Source organism: Drosophila bipectinata, chromosome 3R (assembly GCF_030179905.1).
Source record: "Drosophila bipectinata strain 14024-0381.07 chromosome 3R, DbipHiC1v2, whole genome shotgun sequence".
Lineage (NCBI taxonomy): Eukaryota > Metazoa > Arthropoda > Insecta > Diptera > Drosophilidae > Drosophila > Drosophila bipectinata.
In genome coordinates, this window is record NC_091739.1 from 9,959,854 (window position 1) to 9,980,723 (window position 20,870).

The following is a 20,870-nucleotide window of genomic DNA, read 5'->3' on the forward strand; positions in this document are numbered from 1 at the left end:
GTACTTTGTAATTGTTCACTTGCAAACGGATCTCTGCAAGGACCTATCGGCCATCCTCGGACCATCGGCCGAATGCGTTCTTATAATAAACTTTAAGTTCAACTCGACGAATATTTTATTATTATTCAAGGGAAGCTTAGGGGGGCGTATTGGGTAGTTGGCATAGTAGACTATAAAATAACCTTCCTCCCTGTTAAGCTGCTTTACTTATTGAGCTATAAATTGTCACACAAAAGTTTTATGAACAATTTCCTGAACACGTATTTTTCCTCAAGACACGGGACACAAAGTGGGTGTGTGTGACTTACACCCACAAGGATTTGCCAAATATGGAAAATAAATCGTAAAACCACTGCCAGTGAAAAGAATAGTAATTTATTTATTAAAAGTTCTCTTCCGTTTGTGCGTCACTTAAAGTTTCTTAAATTTAGAAAAGCTGCAATACTCGAAGTCATTTGAAAAGGCTGACTGCAGTTCAAAGTACTTTTGATAAAATCTTACTGGAACTCAAGTAAAAAATTCTCATTTTCAGACAGAAATAAAAGCTTCAAAGGAAAAGTGGAAAAAGAGTGGTTGCGGCAGTGCAGCCTTGACTCCATTTTTTGTGATTTATTATTGGAAGTGGTAACCCAGTGGCCGCCACTACTACTGTTAAGTTGTTTACGGCAACGAGGCCGGAAGCAAAAGAAACGCTGATTCAGCAAGCTCTGACCACGGCTTTGACTCCAGTGACTCCGGCGGTGCGCTGATTCCAGCTGGGACCGCGATGGTGTTACATTAATTTAGCTGGAAATAAGGCGTGAAAAAATATGCGGTCATCATAATTACGTATACGTACACAACACAAACACCTCCTTCTGCGCGGAACCCACGCACATATGTGACTAATATAAAAGCATGACAGCGGGGCGGAGTATCCTCCGCCTCTCTAATGAATTGCAACACATTTTGCTGTCACATTTCACTTTCGAGTCGAGCTCAGCGGAAACGGTCGTCCTTAATGCCGCTTGTCAACGGCCCTGTAAACCCAGGACTATAACACCGTACGAGTATGATACACGGAAACAAAAGTTCTTTTTTTGTAACCACAAAGACAAAGCCACTTTTCACTAGCATTGTTTCCATACCAATTAATTATATATTTTTTATGTTTGCTCTTCCTGCGGCTGTCACTTTCGATTTTGGCCTTACCACAAGCCAAAACCACAATGTATATTGAACAAATTAATGTAATTAGCTCTATAAACTATCTACTTTATTTTCATAGAAATATAGGAAAATTAAATGATTTTTATTAAAAGTATGCGAAATAGTTATGGCCTAGAAGGACTCCTTAAAACGCAAATGTACTGCTTTAATAGTATCCTATTTTTCCTATCAACAATTACTTTAACAAGTTTCTAAAATTTAAATGATATCCTTTAAGTATTTTTTTCAGTACACTCTGTTCCGTAATTTTTGGTCTTTTTTGGAAAGGACCCCTTCCCTTTGAGCCGCTTTGTTGGCTGATATCGCATAATGTGTTAAATTAAATGGCCGCGGTTACAGGTAATGAAGGTGGCAAGACTGTCAAGCCTGGCAAGAGTTGCCCGTTGTCCTGGCATCCTGGGCTCTCCTATTTTTAGCCTTGTGTCGACAGGGTGCTTACGCTAATGTGGTTGCTTGTTGTTTCAAGATTTTCGGTTATGTCATCGCTTCAGTTTCTTTTTGGAGCGGTTATGGGGGTTATGAAACAATTGTGGGTGGTAGGAGGTGTGGTACGTGGTATGTAGAGTGTCGGCAGGATAAGAAAAATAAAAAACACATCGATATTTTCGAGCATTTAACAAGTGCTCGGGACAGGCAAAGTTTGCAGCCTCCTCCTTGCCATGACAAATGCCCCACAAATGTTTTTCGAATGAACTTTGGTTTTATTTCGGTTCCTTTTGTTTGCGTCGCCAAGTTGTTGGGCTGGCTTTTGGCTGGATTGTCTGGATGGATGATGCTCCACAAGTGCCACCCCTCCGGGAGAAGGGGGCACCTTTGTTTACCGCTCAGCGGAAAAGGAGCCGATCAATTAATGTTATCCAAGTAGGGTTCTGGCTCAATTAGAGTCTTAAAACTCCATTTGGAGGATGCTCAGCTGGGGCTTCTCCCGGGGGATAGAGTAGGATAGGCGGTCGTGGAATGGATGTAGCGGGTGGGTATGTGGGGGCGGGATGATGTGGCTACAATAAAATATTCATGGAAGGAGAGTCAGCGGCAGCTCTCCGTATTTATGGTTATTTTCCGCACCAAACACAACTTTTGCTTTCTAACCAACCGTACACTGTGTATACTCTGGTTTGGTTTGGTTTGGGTTTTTTCTTGGCTTTTTTACCATTTCTGGGTTTTACCCCTCGACAGGATTCGACGACTGACTGGATCCTGGTTAAATTTATAAATACATACCAGAACACATATCCGTGGGATGTGGAAAGTGGGTACTGGGAAGTGGGGCGTGGGGCGTGGGAGTAGGGTTGAGTACAGTTCAGTACAGCGTGTACGGTCGGTCCGTACGGGGTACGGTTGTGAATTCAATTTTGAGACTGATCAATAATTCACGGTCCACACATACAAACACTAACCATTGTTTCTCGCATCCTCCGGCATCCTCGGCATCCTGTCACACCGAGAATCCTGCTCATTGCTGGAACGGCACCTTAAACTGCAAAACTGCTTAAATAAGAAAACAATCTCTCGGGGAGGCGGAAGTGCTGGGAATTGTCTTTTCGATTTGTCTATTTATTTGTTAGCTTTCAAAAAATGCTCTTCATACACGTATAACTATTAATATATATGCAGATTATGCGGATTATGTATATATGATATTACAAGCCAAAAGCCCAGCCCGGGCGAGAGATGATGGATGCGTGGATTCCGGTATTCGGGGATTCCGTGATGGAATGCCGTGATGCCATGTTTGCTTGCGACGACGGGTCGGAAACTCTCTCACCCGGCGGAGCATCTGTTTGACTTGTTGGGCCTGACATGTGAGCTGAAATTTAGAAGGATTGAGGCAACTGACTGGGAGTGGGGCTGACGGCTACAGTACTCCTCCAGTATGTTGATGAGCCTTTCGTCTGACTTAATCTCTATGTCGTAGCATTGCTTGATTGCGTTTATGACTTCACACCGAGAATATCTTGAAAGTGAATATGGGAGATGGGGATGAGGATGTGGATGTGAGGGGGCATGTACATATTTGGAGTTTAAAGTAGATTGCTTCGTACAAACAACACGAATTTCTAGGCTAAGAATAGGGCTCCTAGGGTTAGCTAAGCTTTTTTGATGGCCTGAATAAATTACGCCTAAATTGTATGGTGTTTTCTCTGCTCGTTCACACTCGCCCACTCGCATACGTACTCACCCATTCATTCCTATTCGCATTCACTCCTTGTTACACTCGGGTTTACATTCATAAATATGTTTATGCTCTTTAAGGCTAAGGGAAAACGCTTGAAGTCCCAAACGACTTCAACTATAAACTAAATCACAGTAAATGTTTTTTTTCCTTTAACTGGCATTCCAATAAATCTGATTAAAGCTAACTATCGACTTAGTCCACCCATTTGGGGTTCCACTGATTTCGGCTTTGATTCGCATATCCTCTATTAAGTATGTAAATCATTCCATCATATCGCTGTTATTTATGGCTACGATAAAGATAGGGTATGCGAGTCTGGGATATATATGGCACGATATTAGGGGCCCTATAATAGGGGCGAGCCACATCGTAAATTCGGCCCAAAGGAAAAGTTTTGGACAGGTGTCGGGGTCACCGAAAAGGTAAAGCGCCGCGCCAGAATATTAGAGTGTTTGAGAAATGAGTGCAATTTCGGCGGGCCATATAAGCAAGTTTTCTCATTCATCTAACCTGTCTATGGCATTGGCTTGGCAAAAGCAACAGCGGTGCTACTGCCACAAACAGCCCGTGCCCGAGTCCGGGTCTGGGACTGGGACTGGGGCGATGTTGCAAGTTGAGAGGCGCCGCCTGCTGAGCGGAAAAGTCGCACGGAAATTACTAAATCGATACGTGCGGCCGCGTATCAGATTTTTCCACGCGGGTTCCGCATGCAAATTCCGGTCTGCAAAAAAAAATGTCTTGAAGCCGCGGCGCCTGCAGTTGCATACATAAGCATCGGCTGGCAGTTGGCTTTATCTAATTTAAACTTTTATTCTTGGTAATTTTTGCATATCTTGTCTAGCAATATCCTTTTTTGCAACTTCTTCCCATAATAGAGTAAATGGTATCAATAGTTTTTTTGAGGCTTTAAAACTATATATATTTAAAATGATTTTAAACTGTGCTCATCCCAACTTATCGCCTTTCTTTAATAAATTAGAGAAGTTGAACTTTCGCTTTTCTTTGGACAGCTTTAATTGGTTTACTTGGAGAAAGCCTCCAATAGGACTCTCCTCTTTAAAGGTCAACCTCAAACCTCAAAATAAACAGTCTAAAAATAAATAGAAACAGGAAATCAAATCATCCCACTCAAATGGCTCGAATTAAGGAAATTAAAGCGAAACCAGTGGAGTTTTCCCTTGGCGGGACCAGTCGTCATTTTAAACCACAAAATACGATCTAGAATTGGAAGCAAACCCTGACGATGAAATAAATTATCAAAGTAATTGGAGAACAATTACACATGGATCAATGGAGGGATAAAGGAGGTGGACGTTGAGGTGCAATTAGAGACCACACCTCGCCTAAAGGTAATGAATAAGTTAATAATATGTTATGCAATGGCTATTTGTTCAGGGCTTGACGTGAGAAGGTGTGAGGTTGTGTGTGGGTGTTTCATTATAATCTAGGGGTTGCTGCTGCGAGGAGTTCGTCCTGCCCCTCTATCGCCGGATGGACATGGTGTTTGTGGGGAACTGCGGCTTCTGTCCGGCACTGAAGAATCGCTTGCAGGTGAGTCGCCAGAAGGCGGCTCGGAAATCAACACTATAGAAAGCGTAGATGAACGGATTGATGGCACTGTTGAACCAGCCGAGCCAGGTTAGTGCCTTGGCCAGCATCTGGCTGGCCTGGTGCTCCGCCAGGAAGGGGGTGATCAAGTAGTTGATAAAGAAGGGCAGCCAGCAAGCAATGAATCCTCCGACCACGATGCTCAGGGTCTGGGTTGTCTTGTTCTCCTTCTTGAGCGATGTAATCCGGTTCGACAGGGACTTGGAATTGTTGCTGGTGGTGTTGACAGTGGTGGGGCCCGAGCTGATGACACCGGTTGTGCCCCCGCCCTGGTGATGGTAATGCGGATGGTGGTGGCTCCTCCTATCCCCGTGTGAGTGTCGGAAGCTGTGGGTCCGGACTCCGGGCTGTTGTGCCTGCCACTGGGCATCTAGAAGACTGGCTCCTGGTCCAATACCACTTGTCATTGTGGTAATGGTCGTCGAAGCGGTTGATGTGCGCTTCAGCGAGGAGGGTCGGGTTAGTTCGTAGCACCCATTCTTGCCGCTACTGGCACTGCCGCCTCCGGCCCCTGGGGAGGGCAAGGCCAGCAGGGACTGACAATGGGCCTCCCTGGTGGCGGCACCTCCGGTCGGGCCGCCCGGAGCACAAGTTTCGCTGTCGCTGAGCATCATGTCGTGCAGCTCCTTGGCTATCGTCTGGTTGGAGAAGGTGCGCGACGTGGCATGCCTCTGCCGCTGCTGTTGGGCTCCCGCCGAGCTGTGCAGCTCCTGCTCGGACAGCTCGTTCTCCACGTCCGCCGCCGTGTATCGCTTGAATTTCTAGACACGCAAAGTGCACAAGGCGGTTAAGTCAATGCGGATGATAAATAACTAAAATGAAGTCAATGTGCGGCAAAAGTCGAGTGAAAGTGGGAAGGGAAAGTCGAGGACTTGGAAGAGTCTTTAAAAAGTCTATTAAAACTTGAGGTTACTGTTTAAGGTGAACATTAAATAAGCCACACTTAAAACCTATACTATCTATGTAGTCTTATTTGGCTGGAAGGTTGCACTAATGCTATTATTTGCTCAATGTTTGTATCCTAAATCAATTAATAGTTTGCACTTTAAAGTTTTAATGCAAGGGCTTATTTTATTAATTAAATTTTATAATTTAATTTTCCAGAATATTGCTACGCCTCTCCAAGGATAAGCTACGATAATGTGATTAGCTTGTGCAGAGCTTGTGAGTTTCTTCGACTCACAGAGAAATCTTGTAGACAAAATTTCAGAGCTTTAATTCAGTTAAAGCGAATTATAGGCTTATTTAAGTCTGCAACTTTGTAAAACAGGCAGTGTGTTCAGAATTTGAAGTACCCTTTAAATTCGTTAGGCCTTATTTGAACAGGGAATGAATACTGCCAGGCAATTGCCTTTGTTACTCCATTTTTCAAATCAGTTCTGTACATAAAAAGTGAAATTAAGCTGATTTAGCTACTCAGGTGAACGGAGGGGCGCCAATCCCCGAATCGCATTAAATTTGATAGCTGAAAATTCGGAGCAGAGAGCCATTAAAAAGCCAAGGCCGTATTGTAAAAGTTGCAGAATGCTCGTTGGCCGGACAAACGGAAGTCCGACGACGCCATGCCAGGGTATGGACCAGTATGGATGGCATGCCATGGTATGGTATTTAAATCTGTGTAAGCTCCTGGCATTTGGGAATTATGAAACAAACGTGCCGCAGTTTGTTTCGTACGTGGAGTGGACTTTAAGCCGGTGTGGGCCGGAATAGAGAATAGAGATGACTTTGGGGCAGAAACAGGAGCTGCACAGCGCAGTTGCTGTTGCAGCTGCAGTGGTTTCCGTATTTGAGCTTTATGTTGGTTTACTACAACTACCATTATAGGGGGCTGTGATGAGGAGGTTGGAATGAGAATGGGCTACCTGGTGGCGGAGCTTACCTTGTTGTGAACACTTATGTCGGTCATATTGTCGTGCCTGGATGCAATGACACAGGAAATTCTTGCATACACATAAATCATTACTGCCATTGGTATGAAAAAGGAGCCCATGGCCGAGAAGATGACGTAGCCCTCGTTTTGGTTGTACCGGCACTCCCGCAGATCCCTCCGGCCCGGTTCGTACCTGCAGGAAACAGAAACACCAAGCACAAATACAATTAATTACAACCGACTCGACTAATGCAGGAAGTTGGCAATTATTTGCCTCCGCATTGTGGCAACAGCAGCAGCAGCGGCAAAGACAATTGCCACCTAATTATATTCGTTTGTTCTGGGCCCGACTTGGTGACCCGCCAGAGTTCACAAATTTGCATGCACTCAACGCAAAATAGTACGGCCAAGATGGCCAAGAATTTCTAACCAAGCCATTTATAGCCGGGCGTAAAACATTTACAGACCATAGTACTTTTTCTTCCAAAGGAATCCAACATAACTGACAGCTAATTATCCTGGGAAGTCAGCTGTCAGGTCCTTGGAATTAGCCTGCACAAGGCAAAATTTACCCGCACCGATGCTTGAAATTGCAATTAAAGCTACGACCTCATAAAGGATAGATGTAAACAATTTTATGATAAAATCAATAAACGTTTTGCTTGGTCTATTTTCGAGCTTTTTATATATTATTTACTTTCTATTATTGTTCTTGAAAATGTTATTGCCTTTTTCCATCACAAACGAAAGAGTTAAATGGCCTCATAATTTGAGTTCTTTGTTCAGTTTAATGAGAGGCCAAATAATTATGTCTATATATTTTTAATTCTTTAATAAATTCTAATTGCAGAATTTCTCAAGTGTACTTACCATCCCAAAATGGGTGGACAGGTGATGGCAAGGGCCAAAAGCCAGACGATTAGGATCATGATTAGAGCCAAGCGTTTGGAGCGCCGTTTACGGGAGTACGTGAGCGGCCTGGTCACGGCCAAGTATCTGTCGGATGAGCGGGAAAGATTTACGTTAGGGGCGAATTCCCAGAACCGGAACCAGGGTATCGCACTCACCTGTCCACACTGATGGCGCAGAGGCTGAGAATCGAGGCCGTGCAGAGGAGCACGTCGAGGGAGATCCAAATGTCGCACAGCACCCACCCGAGTTGCCACGAGCCTGCAATCAGAATACCAAATTAAAAACTTTCACGAGCCGTAGCCGAGCCAAGGAGCCAACTTAAAATTCCGGACCAAAGTCAATTTGATTAGCAACATTTTGCTTGGCTTTCAGCAAATGCCTCACCTTAGGCCAATTAAACAGGCCGTAGGATCACAAATTTTGGCAACGGCCCGGCCCTATGCACATAAGCCACGTTAGTGGTTTCCTCCGGTCTGGTCCACTTCCAGCAGCAACTGGACCGCCTCAACTTTTAACTCTTCGCCTAGGCATCGAAATTGTGGGCACTTTGTGCTGATGCTGAACAGTTGCTCCCCGTCTGCGGCCTGTCAACCGATTAATTTTTTAATCAAGTACCCCACAATGGTCTCGGAGCGCCAAATGAAAAGTTGTTTTTGTTTCAAGCTCAAGGAGCAAGCTCATTAGGATGGCCAGGGAAAAGATTGCCTTTTGGGCAGCACACACTTTGTTAGTTTCAATATAAGGATGCAATTTCGTTCAATGTGTTAGCTTGACTTTAGAAGTTTTGAAGATATTTTTAGCCAAGTTAATAAGGCAGTAAAACAGAAAGTACAGGATGAAGGATTTGTAATTATTTGACTTGTTAATATATGCTTTGCAAACTTCTAAATAAAAAAGGTACATATTTTACATAACGTCAGCTGAAGAACTTTTTTAAAATAGAACTTTTCCAACAAAATAACAAAACAAACATACCGTGTTGTTTTTCTCGGGAAATTGTTAACTGGAAAAAGCCTTGGGGCAGTTATAATTAAGGTCGAGGTCCTTGGCAGGAAATTAAAGAGAGTCAACTTTTTTATATACCCTAATTCATTTTCATGAAATAAATCAAAAATGTCCTCTCAAAGGAGTAAGCCTGCCATTACCCCATAGCTTTTTTTTGGTTGAAAATCCAAGGTGGATCAACTATTTTGTATAATTCGTCCCATTTTCAAAATGTCAGCGAAGCGGATGATTATGACAAACTTTCGACATGCCGCAGCCTTTAAAGAATGCCACAAAGTTAGGCTCGGGAATGTTGCCTTTTTCGGCTGTTCGTTTCCTATATTTTCTGGATTTTTTTCGCCAACTGAGGAAATTGCATAAAGGCCGAGGCAAAAAATGAAAGAAATTCTTTCGGTTCAAAGAATACAAATCCATAAGGCGAGAGAGATACATACTCGCATATTCCACCTAGCAGCATTTACATAAATATGTGGGGCGTGGACTCCGCCTCTTCCTGACACGCCCCCGCCCACCGTTTTTGTTCCTGTTCGTGTTCCTATTTCAGTTTCTTCTGCTTTGTTATTTTACACATGAAAAAAATATGATAAGTTCTACCAAGATTAAAAAAAAGAATTTTTGCTATGAATAAAAATGGAAACTATTTTAAGAAGAAACCTAAAATAATTCCAGGCTCCAAAAATATACCTCTATTTTAGGAATATGCATTCCTATAATTTTTACCTTTTTTTAGATCTAATATAAAAAAAACCTAAGTCCAAAATCAAATAATACGAGACATATTCTCTAAAAAATACCTCATTGTTCTCATTTAAGTTTTCCAAAAACTGAAATACTTAATTTTTTAAAATATTTATATCATCAAGAAAGTTTCCCGAAAATAAAACTTTTGTTGATAATAATACCTTTTCTTTGATTTGAAATTCTTTGTAAAATTCTTTTGAAAAACACTCTTTAAACAAAAACACTGTGGTGTTTCTAGTGTAGCCTGCAGGGTGTTGGGCGAAAAGCTTTTGTTGGCAATTTTTTGAGGGATTTACCGGAATGGCATCTTCATCTTCTAATCACGCGAAAAGCCCGGCAAACGCTGCCTACTTTCACGGAAGCACTTTAATCGCAAAACCCGAGCGGAAGGACTCACCTATGAGGTGGACGGCGACGGCGGGGGGCATCACGAAAATGCCAACGAGGAGGTCGGCCACCGCCAGACTCATCACGAAGCAGTTGGTAATGGTGCGAAGACGACGCGTGGTCAGAATGGCCAAAATCACCAGGGTGTTGCCAATGACGGTGACCACAATGAAGGTAGCGAAGACGGCGATCAGGCAGATGCCCTGCCAGGAGATCACCAGGTCGTAGAAGTGGGCCCATTCCGTGGCCGCCGCCGATTCGTTATAATAATTAAAGGTGGTAACGGACGGGCCGGGTGTGTCGGTGGGCGGCACTGTCGTCTCGTTTGCGACACCACCTTTCGGCCCTCCGCCACCAGTGCCATTGGCCGTGGCGAGAAGGTCCTCGTAAACGATGGATATGTTCTCCGGCAGTCCCAAGTTGCCGCCTGCGGCAAGCGACGAGGCAGCCACATACATGAGCGACGGATAAATGGCGCTTAAATTATTCAGCTGCAGGTTGACAGCCATGGATCGGCCTATTGGGTCCGCACTTGTGGTCCGGTCTGGCCGCTCTAAGCCCTGTTCGGGGATCGGGGGACATATCCCTGAAACTGGTGCGGCTCCTGGTTCTGGCTGAGGTCCTGGCAATGGCACGGGCTCGGCCCAACTGTTGTCATTGTATCGAATTGCTGTTTGATGTCCTGGCTTCTCGTTCGGTCGGCTGCAGTGAAGGGAAAAAGTGGCATTTCATGAGAATTTAAAGACACTAAGAAAAAAGTTTGCTTAAAATGAAGTTATTTAATTCTTAAACATATATCCTATTCACCCTCCCAAATAGAGTAACAGCTATTTATTTATAAAAAGGTTTATTTACTTTTACAGGATTTGATGTTTATTTTGGGTTGAAAGGATCTGTGGGATTTTAGAACTTAACTGCCTGTTTGCAATAAAATATACAAGATTAAATGTGAATAAATAAAGTGAATAAAGTCTCTTTCTATATACTCTTTAAGTAAATATTTATATTTTTTAATTGATTACCCGGAATGATTTACTTTATTGATAACATTAAAATACTCATTCACATGTTGCCAGGCTATTAGTCCAAATATTCAAATAAATACACAAAAAAACATAAACAAATTTAGAAGCGTTATTCGCAAAACAAAAATCTCTCCATTTATTTTATTTTAGCTTGTAATAACAATAAATTTACACGAATTTCTGTACTACAATGTAGTAATAACACACGCTTTTGCTGCGGAAATTGTATTGTAATTTAGTTATAAGGAATTTCAAACAAGAATTCCTTTGTTTCAAAAAGGCATTCAGAAAAAGTTGTATTTATTGTAAAGTAATTTGTTGGCCAATAAAGATTTGTTTATGATTGAATTCAAGACATGCAATTAATTCTAAAAGAAAGATTCAAGAAGAATTGAGTATTAAAGTAACTTTTTTTGACAAATCTGAGTTTCCTTCGGACAAAATAACTTTTCCTCACTTATGACTTACTTTTCTTTTGTTGAATTAAAAATTGATTTTAAACTCGATTTTGTTCTGTGTGCCTGCAATAGGTTTCGGATTATTTAGCGTCTCCGCTTGCTGATGCCTAGATGCCTGGGGTGTGTGGGGGATACCCCTTTACAGAATGATTGTCATCCATCTACGAAATGGGCAATTTATCACCGAAACTTTTCCACTATTCCGCGACCCTCCACGTGCACTCCGGCGATAAGATTGATAATCGACAAGCGCTTTATTAGATTTCCGCACAAATTATGTATATGGCAATGGCAATAGCTACTCGGCTATGGCCATTCGACTATGTCTATGGGAACGGCAGAAAAATACGCCGGAATTGCGACGTCCCCCACGGCGGATGAGTGTTGACTGAGAGCGGCGACAGAACACGGCAGACCAAATGGCAAAACAGCAAGCTGGGCTGCCAGTTCGACACTTCTTGCCACTTCTGTTGACAATAATTTGGCATTAAGTATTATTTATTTAGCCGCCGATAGTGCGGGCCAGCCGTTTGCGATTCCTTTCTTGGTTCTCCGGGTATACGGGTGTACGGGAGTGTGTGGGTGCGATAAGCAAATTAAAACCGATATCGCAATAGACAAGGTGGCGGTGGTGGGCAAGGCACCGAAAAGCAAAATACCAAAGTTAAATCAGCGTCGGAATCCGAAATGAATCCGAATCAGAATAATCTACGTCAACCCGCAGGCAAATGAATTTTTAGCGAAAAAAAGAAGGAATTATGTAGCAACGAAATTTGCATTTTATAATAAAAAAGAGGGAGGAACACAAGCATAATATTATGAGAACGGAAATGAGAAAGCTATGAATGATATGTTTTACATGCCAGGCTTTTAATGTTCCAGCAGAAACTATTCAAAAGATGGTATTGCTCTTCAAAGGCTTACGTCTCGACCATTACTTAATTTTAGCCAAAAATATTTTTTATCTACTTATTCTACGCTTTGACGTTTCTCTTTATTTTAATCATGAGCTTTTCCATTAGAGCAACGCTAAGTGAGTATTTACATTTAATTTACATTTAAGCTATTTAAACAAACAAATTATCAAGTTTAAAGCACACTCTAACAACCTATATTTATTTTACCCAGAACCCTAATGTGTTTAAGTATTTTGAACATTTTCCATAAAAAGTTTTGCCCTTTTATATAATTAAATTTAAATTATTAGCTTGTATTTTCTAAAAGTAGTCTCTAAAATTTAATGAAAGCTACTCTAATTAAATGGTAAAAATTTGTACTTTTTTTAAACAAGAAGTAAGAGCAATTGGTTTGTGAACAAATGGAAAAAAGCTGTTTGTTTGACTTTGGCTCTTCAAGTGGCTTAAATAATGCACAAGCTAGATATTATAAATTGATTTTTGCAGTTAGGGTATCCACTGGTGCGATGACCCTTCCTTCCTATAGTCATATTTTCAACACTGACGCGAAAAAGTCATAAAAGACCTTATCGCTCACATGATAGCAATCTGGCTGGAGGCGAAGTGCTTGGAAGGGAACTTTTACTTTTTTATGTTCTGGGTTATGTGTAAATATTTGCCCCAATGCCTAGTGACGTACTCAAAAAAGGTAAAACTGATTAATTAGATACGATGCAAAGCCCACAGCAGTCAGTCAGGGTTAAAGTATTGATCGAGCTCGATGTTCGGAGGAATGTGTCACCCAGTTCCGATAAAATGTGACATTCTACGGCCGCAATTTGGGCATTTCTTATATACACACTTACGGAATCTAGAGTGTCCAATTGGTAGCGGTGGAAATCAAGTGTATAGTACACTGAAGGGGTTTTATAACAAAAATAGATTTATGAACTCATTCCGCCGTATGTGGTCGGGATTCCGGCCAGCGGCTTTGGGTCCGCGATCAGAGGGTGCGGGAAAGCCTTTGTCCGTGATAAGACCTGGCGTTTTTATGAGCACTTTGATTGATAATCTAATTCGCAACTCAATTGCAAACTTGGCACGAACACTGCCCCCTCTAATCTCGGGGCTTGGGTCTTGGGTCTTTGGCCGTTGCCCGTTGCCATTTTTGTTCCTATTTCCATGACAATGGCCGCAATCAGGCCGAAAGCTTTACCCTTTACCCGGCCGTGGGCCGGCTAGGGGCTGTCTTGGATAAACTATTTCTTCAAAGGCTGCAAATTGAGTTGCCAAATCCAATTACTTGTGCGGAGTGGCACTTTGTGTTTTGTGCCATCCCCAAAATCCAAAATTATGACATCAATTAGAAATTGATGCCGAAGTGGAAAATCTTGATTGACTTTGGCCCGATCGGGGCGTCCGATTTTTGGCCATACATATGCTATTTCCGGCACTCATCTCCGGCACTGGATCCACTGAACGCCCATGGAAGATTTATTTCACACTGAAAGTTCACAGGCCGGGCCAACAGCAGTAGCAAATAAACAATAGTGGTCGAGAGCTCTTTGTATACATATTTACATATGCTGGCTCTTCGCATTGCACATATTTTTTAAGAGATTTTCCAGCGTTTGCTTGACAGCTGGTGGCCTTCACCTTATTCCGTTTTAATTGACCAAGCCCCCCATTTCATTAGGCGATATTAGGCGAGATGTCCGAAATTCCGACTGTCTCGGCCAGAAGGGCATTTTAAGTGTTGCGATTGCAAGGCCAGCTGAAATGACTTTAGCAAGAAATAGTTTTTGCCAGTTTTGGGATGCTTGAATTCTTTTTTTTTTCGTTTGCCACCTACGCAAAAGGAAAAAACTGCTGAATTCCGTCAAATGCTCTTTTTTCCGTTGCATCCCATTCGTAGCAGCACCCTGCTTTCCGGCACAGCTTCCGCAATTGTTTCGCTGAGCATTTGTTGCAATTTGCGGCCAACATGGCGTATGTGTAATGTGCAACTCTGGAATAATATATCATTTGCATTCGACGGGGGGGCGTGTGCTCAAGCGGTAGTGTCTGTCTGTCTTTGGGTCTGTGTGTGTGCGACAGGAAGCCTGTCTCTGACGTCAATGTCAGTGACAAACAGTCGCACAATCAACCTCTATAAGTAACTATTTATTGAAACTGTCAGACACTTATTTGTCCTCTTTATTTGGCAGTCGAATCGGAGGTGTTTAGCGTGAAAGCATTTGTCCATTACCCGCTCCTGATCTATGCAAATGTCACCCCGCAGGACGAGGGACGGGAATGGCCTCGGCCTCAGCCGGAGAGAAGGGTCCTCCTACAGGAGGGCACTCCTGAAGAGGGTCCTCATCGCGCTGTTTACTTACTTAATGCAATAGCTTTTCTGCAGGGTCCTTCTCCTACTGCTCTCTGCTTTCACATCAAAACATTTCGCATTGTTTTATTGACACAGAAACTTGTTATTATTTATACTACTCGTAATAATATTATTGTTGTTTGTTGTTTCTTATTTGTTTATTTTTTTTTTTTTGTTTTTTGTTTTTATTTAGCTAGCCACTGAACGACTGGAAGCACTAAAGTGGGCCAGGACCCTATTTAATTTGCAACTTTGTCAAGGGTCGAGTGTCGAGTGCACTTTTATAGCTGCAGCTGAAGAGAAGGAACTGTTTGCAATTGAATCACTGTTTATAATTATTCTACGATTGTATTTTTAGCGCTGTGACGAACCACACTCGGCGCCCTCAAATTCAAATTTACGTTATCGGCCGAACAGGTAAGCCGCCGGCTGATCAATCGCTCTTCGATTCAGGTTCGGTTTCTGTTTCAGTTTCGGGATTTCAATTAATTAGAGACTCCGATGGATGGCTCTACGATGCGACCGCTTCGGTTGAGCGCCTGAGGAAAACTGACAACCGACTCGGATTCTGAATCGAAATCGGAATGGGACTCGGATGCGTCCGTAGAATCGTGCCTGTCGTTGCGCTCGGCCGTATAAATAGTAGGTAAGTAGTATCCCCGTCCGCCTGGCTTCCAACGAATTGTGGATCCCAAGTTTCCGTGCGGGCAGCAAACACGCGACTTTTGAACCCAGCGCGGGCGGTAATCCTGGCGGAGGCCCACGCCGTATTTAAACAATTGTGCAAACAACTCGCAAAAATTTGAATATTCAAACTGCTCGTGCCAGTGCGAAGCCCAGTTAATTCCAAGAACGGTGTTTAATTAAGCTGACTGGTTGGGACTACATAGCATTCGAGGGAAAGGAGAAGACTCCACGTCCGATAAGAGAACTGCGTATCCCCCGGGTCCAGCCGATGGATTTTACGAGAATTTCTAAATGAAAACATAAACGCTTTCGCGGGTACTCAGGAAATCTAAATTAAGACTTTTATGGGAGCCTTGTAGACAAACGAGCAGATATAGCAGATATAGCCATACAGCAAAACGTGCACAAACGGTACTGGCTCTATCTATAAGAATATGATTATAGCGCTGTGGTCGTGTGTGTCGGGGGCTATTGTTTGTACATTTTATAACTTGCAGATGCGTCTCCACGCGAATATCGCAAATGCTATTACTACACGCTCATAATGAATAGTGTCAACAGCTGCTAACACCGCTTATTCTCACCGCCAAAAGGTTAAATTTGGTTTATTCGATTGCCTTCCACAATCCACAGGTTCACTGGCCAAGGTGAATGCGTTCCCGTTCCCACTGATTCCACACCCATACGGCCTATGGATTGTAAACAAAGGCATGCGCCTTGATAACGGCATCTAAGCCGTAGTTTCGGTCGGAACGAGTGGTAATGAAACACATTAAGCGCCATTTCTGGGTTTTCAAACTCAGACATTATCCTAAAAACCTATTTAATAATTAGCCTTAACCTAGAAGATATAAAAACTAGTCCAACATCCTCGCCAAACCAATTAATGAAAATAAACATTAAATAAAACTTTATTACCACAATCCATTATCAAAAGTCTTTAAGGCCAAAAAAACAAACTTTAAATCTATGCTTAACACCCTTTATTGATAATCACATTAGAAAAACAATTATTATTTTTTTTATGTTAGCCAAACAACTTGTGTGCTTTTGAAAAATCGCTCATACGACATGTGTGCATAATTTTTTTTATTTTACTACAAATGCTTTTCCCCAATTAATTGTTTTGAAGAACTTTTAATGTTTTTTTTAGAATTTTAGAAGGTGTTATTTTATGAATTGTTAATTCTTTTAAGAATTTGCATTCTGTTGAGAAAACGTTCTTCCTTTTAATATTAAATGGACTTCTCTTTTTCATAAACACCAAACGCATGTAACTTAATAGAGTTTTTTTATATTTTGTTTAATTTCGTGTGTATCATTAAAACTCAAATACTTTCTCGAAAAATGCATAAAAGAAGAAAGTATACAAAATGGTGTCTGCGTCTAGCATCCATCAGATTTCATTGCATATTTTAGGGGATAGGTTCTTAGCTGCAGATTACCCGTAAAACCAAAGCATAATTTTGGGGCGTAATGTAGCAACAGACGGCTCTGGGCCACCTGGAAGCTCCTTAGCAGATTGAATTCCGGCCACCGGCCAGTGGTTAGTCCCAAACATCACTTAGATTGATTAAATGCGAGAAATCTGTGCGGTTCGGGTACGTGACTCTGCGAAATGACCGACCATAATTGGTGGCTATGCTAAAGGCGTTCATCCCAAAAGGGTAAAGGGCTTGGCAACGAATCGCCACAGAAATAAAAATTGTTTCTAGTCGTGGACAAAGTTTCGCAACATCATTTAATTATCAAATGCACGTACATAAGTGAGTTTTTGCAGTGACAGGAAGGTCGTCACTCGCTTCCGGGATATCCAAGCACCCACCCGCCACACATCTCCCATTTCCCCGGCCAACTTCAAGGACGGAATAGAAAACTTTGTGCCATCGCAAGTTGATAGAGAAAAACTTTCCATTTCTATGCACCCGACTTGGCAATAGCAATGGCAATGCCAATGCTAAATTGAGTTTAACAATTTGTCTTAGCGCCACTTGCAGTGGATTCAGTAATTGCCTGACAAATCGCTTCCCCCGCTTATTGTGGCACATGCCACACATACACTCAGACCCGAGTACACTGTTCTCCAGAGGGCGCGTACGCAGGACACGACAATTTGTCGCCAAATGTCCTGGCAGCATGTGTTCGCCATCGTCATAAACTTTTAATTTCGCTCGCATAATTACTCCGGGGAAAATGGCGGACAGGAAGCCCTATCCCATCTTTGATCGCATTCCCATATCCTCTTGGATTCGCAGCTCCACACGTGCCGAAAAGGACATCATAATACTTTTAAATGGTTTTTGAAAATTGTATATATTTAGATACTTAAGTGACAAGTTCATAAATTATTTATACATATTTCGAAAATAAGAATTAATCAAAATCATCAAGGACGGTAATTTTTTTCGGTGGACCTTCCCGTCTGCCAAAGTTGCTTTTAATTGCTAGGTGAACGAACCCGCTGGGTCCCTAATGCATTGGCCCGGCCGCTTAGAGACACCAAAGGCCAGAAGCTATTAATAATTTTCAATCAATAAGTGTAATATTATTCGCGTCAACTGGATCAAGGACCCAACAAGGATGCGGCGGAATGGGCCACAGACAGTGAGAGTATACTCCGATTACGGTTGCCAGGCATACAAAGTACATCTACAAAAGGCATACAAATATAAATATAAAAATATACATCATTTATATATGTATATATTTTAAATTTGATTCTCGAGCACCCTCCACGTTTGCCATCTTCTTTTCAATTTATTGTTCTGTTGGAGAGTTGCATCCTCTTTCATCCTCCCAGTCCATGGCATTCCGGTCTGGACCTTCCCATTCCCGGTCGTGGCATTGTCCGTTAAGGAGATTTGGGCTTACACTGCGTGTTGTGGGGGGAATTGTTGAAAAATCAGGGACAATGGACTCGGAGCCTTTGAAGGCAGCTTAGCGCGGCCCGAGAGCATGCAAATAGTTGAAAATAGGCCAACGAAGGTCCACCCAGCGACCTGCTGGGGCGTTAATTGGTTAATCAAGTTTACAACTGCCAAATATCCACTGATGCCACCGAAATGCTGAAAATGGCAATTCCGCCTCTGACCATAAATGTGTGTGCGGAAGCCCAGAGAACAAATGACTCTGAAGGACCGGACTGTGACTGTGTCCTCCACGGCCACCGACCGCAAAAGCCGCACAAACACTAAATGCGCTGACCACGGGAAAACACAGAAAACTGAAATCATTATTGGAAATTACGAGGTGGCCGCCGGAAGTGTACGGAAAAAGCACCGGAGTGGTCGCCGGGGTGGTAGGATACAAATGTACGGAGGGATTTATGCGCATATGAACTGGGATAATCTAGGAGTATTTGGAAAATTACACAAAAATCATAGCGTAGCATTTTATTTTTGGTATGAAACGAAAATGAAAATACTCTATAGATTATTGGAAAATATTATTAAGTAAAATATATATTAAAGTATATATACCCCGAAAAGAAAGAGTAAATCTAATTGTAGCCACTAAAAGTTTTTAGTCGGGACCGGAAGTGCTCGTGCTCCTATAAAAAGAGACCCACACGAACTTTTTTGTCATACGTCTTTGTTATTAATAGACACAGGATGTTAGGTAGGAGCTTGTTTCACAAAAAAATAATGGAATTGAACGCATATTGTTATGACAATGATGTTACAGTGAACTGTGGAATGCGCTTTCATTTTTTTACAGGCTTAGACAAACAAACAATAAAGAGAATGTCAATATTTATTTATCATATCCGATTGTTTATTTTATTGGCTGTTGAATGTTGTATGTATTACATGGCTCTTATGCCTTTTTAAAGCATAGTGACGTTTAATTAAGGTCAATTCGATCGGGGACTTGTGTGTCCTCGAACATTCGAATATTTTTGCACTTGAGTGGCCTGAAATTCCTCCCAACTGTGGATGCTGCCATAAATAATGCCACACGAAGTTTAAAATGCAATAATGAAATTTATTAAGAACTTTGCGGAGTTAAAACACCGAAGACCAGCAGCTACGACCTTCGGTCCAGACAGACTTTGTGCGGCAGGATGCGTCCAGAGGCAGGGACGGGCGGGAGTGGCTCAGTTAACAAGGCAATGGAAAGAAAACCTGGCTGAAGTCCAGATACTCTTGCAAATCGGTAAGTCCTTAAGTTGACTGAAAGTTGAGCGAAAGTTGGAAACTTTTCCTTGGCAAAAGTTTTCCACGCCGATTCCGATGCGGATGCCGGAGTAATGGATGTGGCGAGGCGGAACAGTTGACCATATGGAAGGGTATTATGGCAGCGTAATTTACGCAGCATGTTGCCACACACATGTGGCCAAGCGTGTCGGCAGGATGCGGGGTCCACCATGGAGATACACATAAAGGCAAGTCCTCTGGCTTCTCCGGCTTCTCTGGATTCGTATCCTGGCTCCCTCCTTACCATCTCATCACCTGGAGCAGCCTGAAGCAGCCATTCCGCATCCGCCACCAACTCCATGGCCAAGCAAGCACTTACGTAAATGCCTTACGGCAAAAGTTTTCCCCTTTGTTGTTGTTCAGCTGTTTTAAAAGTCCCGAATAATTGAGTTTTACGCATAATTTGCTTGATTTTATTTTACTTACGGATGCCTCTGACCCGCTCGGCCCCTCCCACTTGTGCACCACCCTTATCCCCTCCGGCAACTTTGACCCGACTCGAGTGCAGTCACCACAAAGGTAAACAATAACAATCAATAGCCATTCCCTGACCTGTATCTGCTGGAATCCGCCCCATTACGGCCACAACAAGGCGGGGTCCCTAATGTATTTTTTGCTCCAGGATTATCGTAATCCAAATCGAATTGGAATCGATACTGCAGTATGCTGCCCTATATGCAGTGGAATCCTCGGTTTTGACAAACACTAATTAAAATGAATTATTAAATGGGATTCGGGAGATGGAATCGGAAGGAGCCAAAGCCCAACATAGATTTGGGTAAACCAATTAAAATGCCCTGTCCGCGTCAGTTGGAATGCAGTCGGTTAGACGCAGGATAGCTACAGCATAAATCCATTTATAATTAATTTTTACAAATGAATGCGATAATTAAATATGCACGCATCTGAATCAACACGCGTCCCAACAAAAAGAGTCGCGCCCAAAACAAATGGCCGGCAAAAGCAATTAAATGAGGCATTATAAATAATTTACGCTATCCTCTCTCCAGAGGGTCTAAAAAATTATTAGGACTATTACTGATTTAATGATGGATTTGGAACGTTTAATATCGTAATCCCCTTTTGTCAAATTTCCCTTTAATAGGATTATAAGAGCATGATACACATTTAAATATGTATAAGTATTTATTTATTTAACACATTTACAATTTATTATTGAACCTTACAATGCAGCTTGGCAAGGGGGGGAATTATTGTTTTAGATTCTATTATTACAGCTCTTTTAGGGAGTTTTTAATCGCATTTAACGCTCCAGCTCCTGCTCCGGTTCCTGATTCTGTTCCCGATCCGGTTTCTACTCCTGCTCCTGTT

The 20,870-nt window shown here is 42.3% G+C and overlaps 1 protein-coding gene across 3 annotated transcripts; it reads right to left on the minus strand.

The window, feature by feature from the left end:
- Positions 1 to 2,748: 2,748 nt before the first annotated feature.
- TyrR (Tyramine receptor) lies at positions 2,749 to 14,801 on the minus strand. 3 transcript variants are annotated; one of them, XM_017235001.3, is made up of 6 exons: positions 14,666 to 14,801; positions 9,919 to 10,610; positions 7,931 to 8,033; positions 7,734 to 7,859; positions 6,873 to 7,056; positions 2,749 to 3,016 (listed from the first exon to the last, which is right to left on the minus strand). In XM_017235001.3, exons 2-6 carry the CDS (start codon positions 10,415 to 10,417, stop codon positions 2,834 to 2,836), a joined length of 1,095 nt encoding a protein of 364 aa, XP_017090490.2. In that variant the 5' UTR covers positions 10,418 to 10,610; positions 14,666 to 14,801; the 3' UTR covers positions 2,749 to 2,833. The 3 variants fall into 3 exon arrangements, with proteins under 3 accessions (XP_017090490.2, XP_070137951.1, XP_017090487.2); XM_070281850.1 differs by lacking the exon at positions 14,666 to 14,801 and adding an exon at positions 11,402 to 11,750; XM_017234998.3 differs by lacking the exon at positions 2,749 to 3,016 and adding an exon at positions 4,388 to 5,754.
- Between the last annotated feature and the right edge of the window lie 6,069 nt (positions 14,802 to 20,870).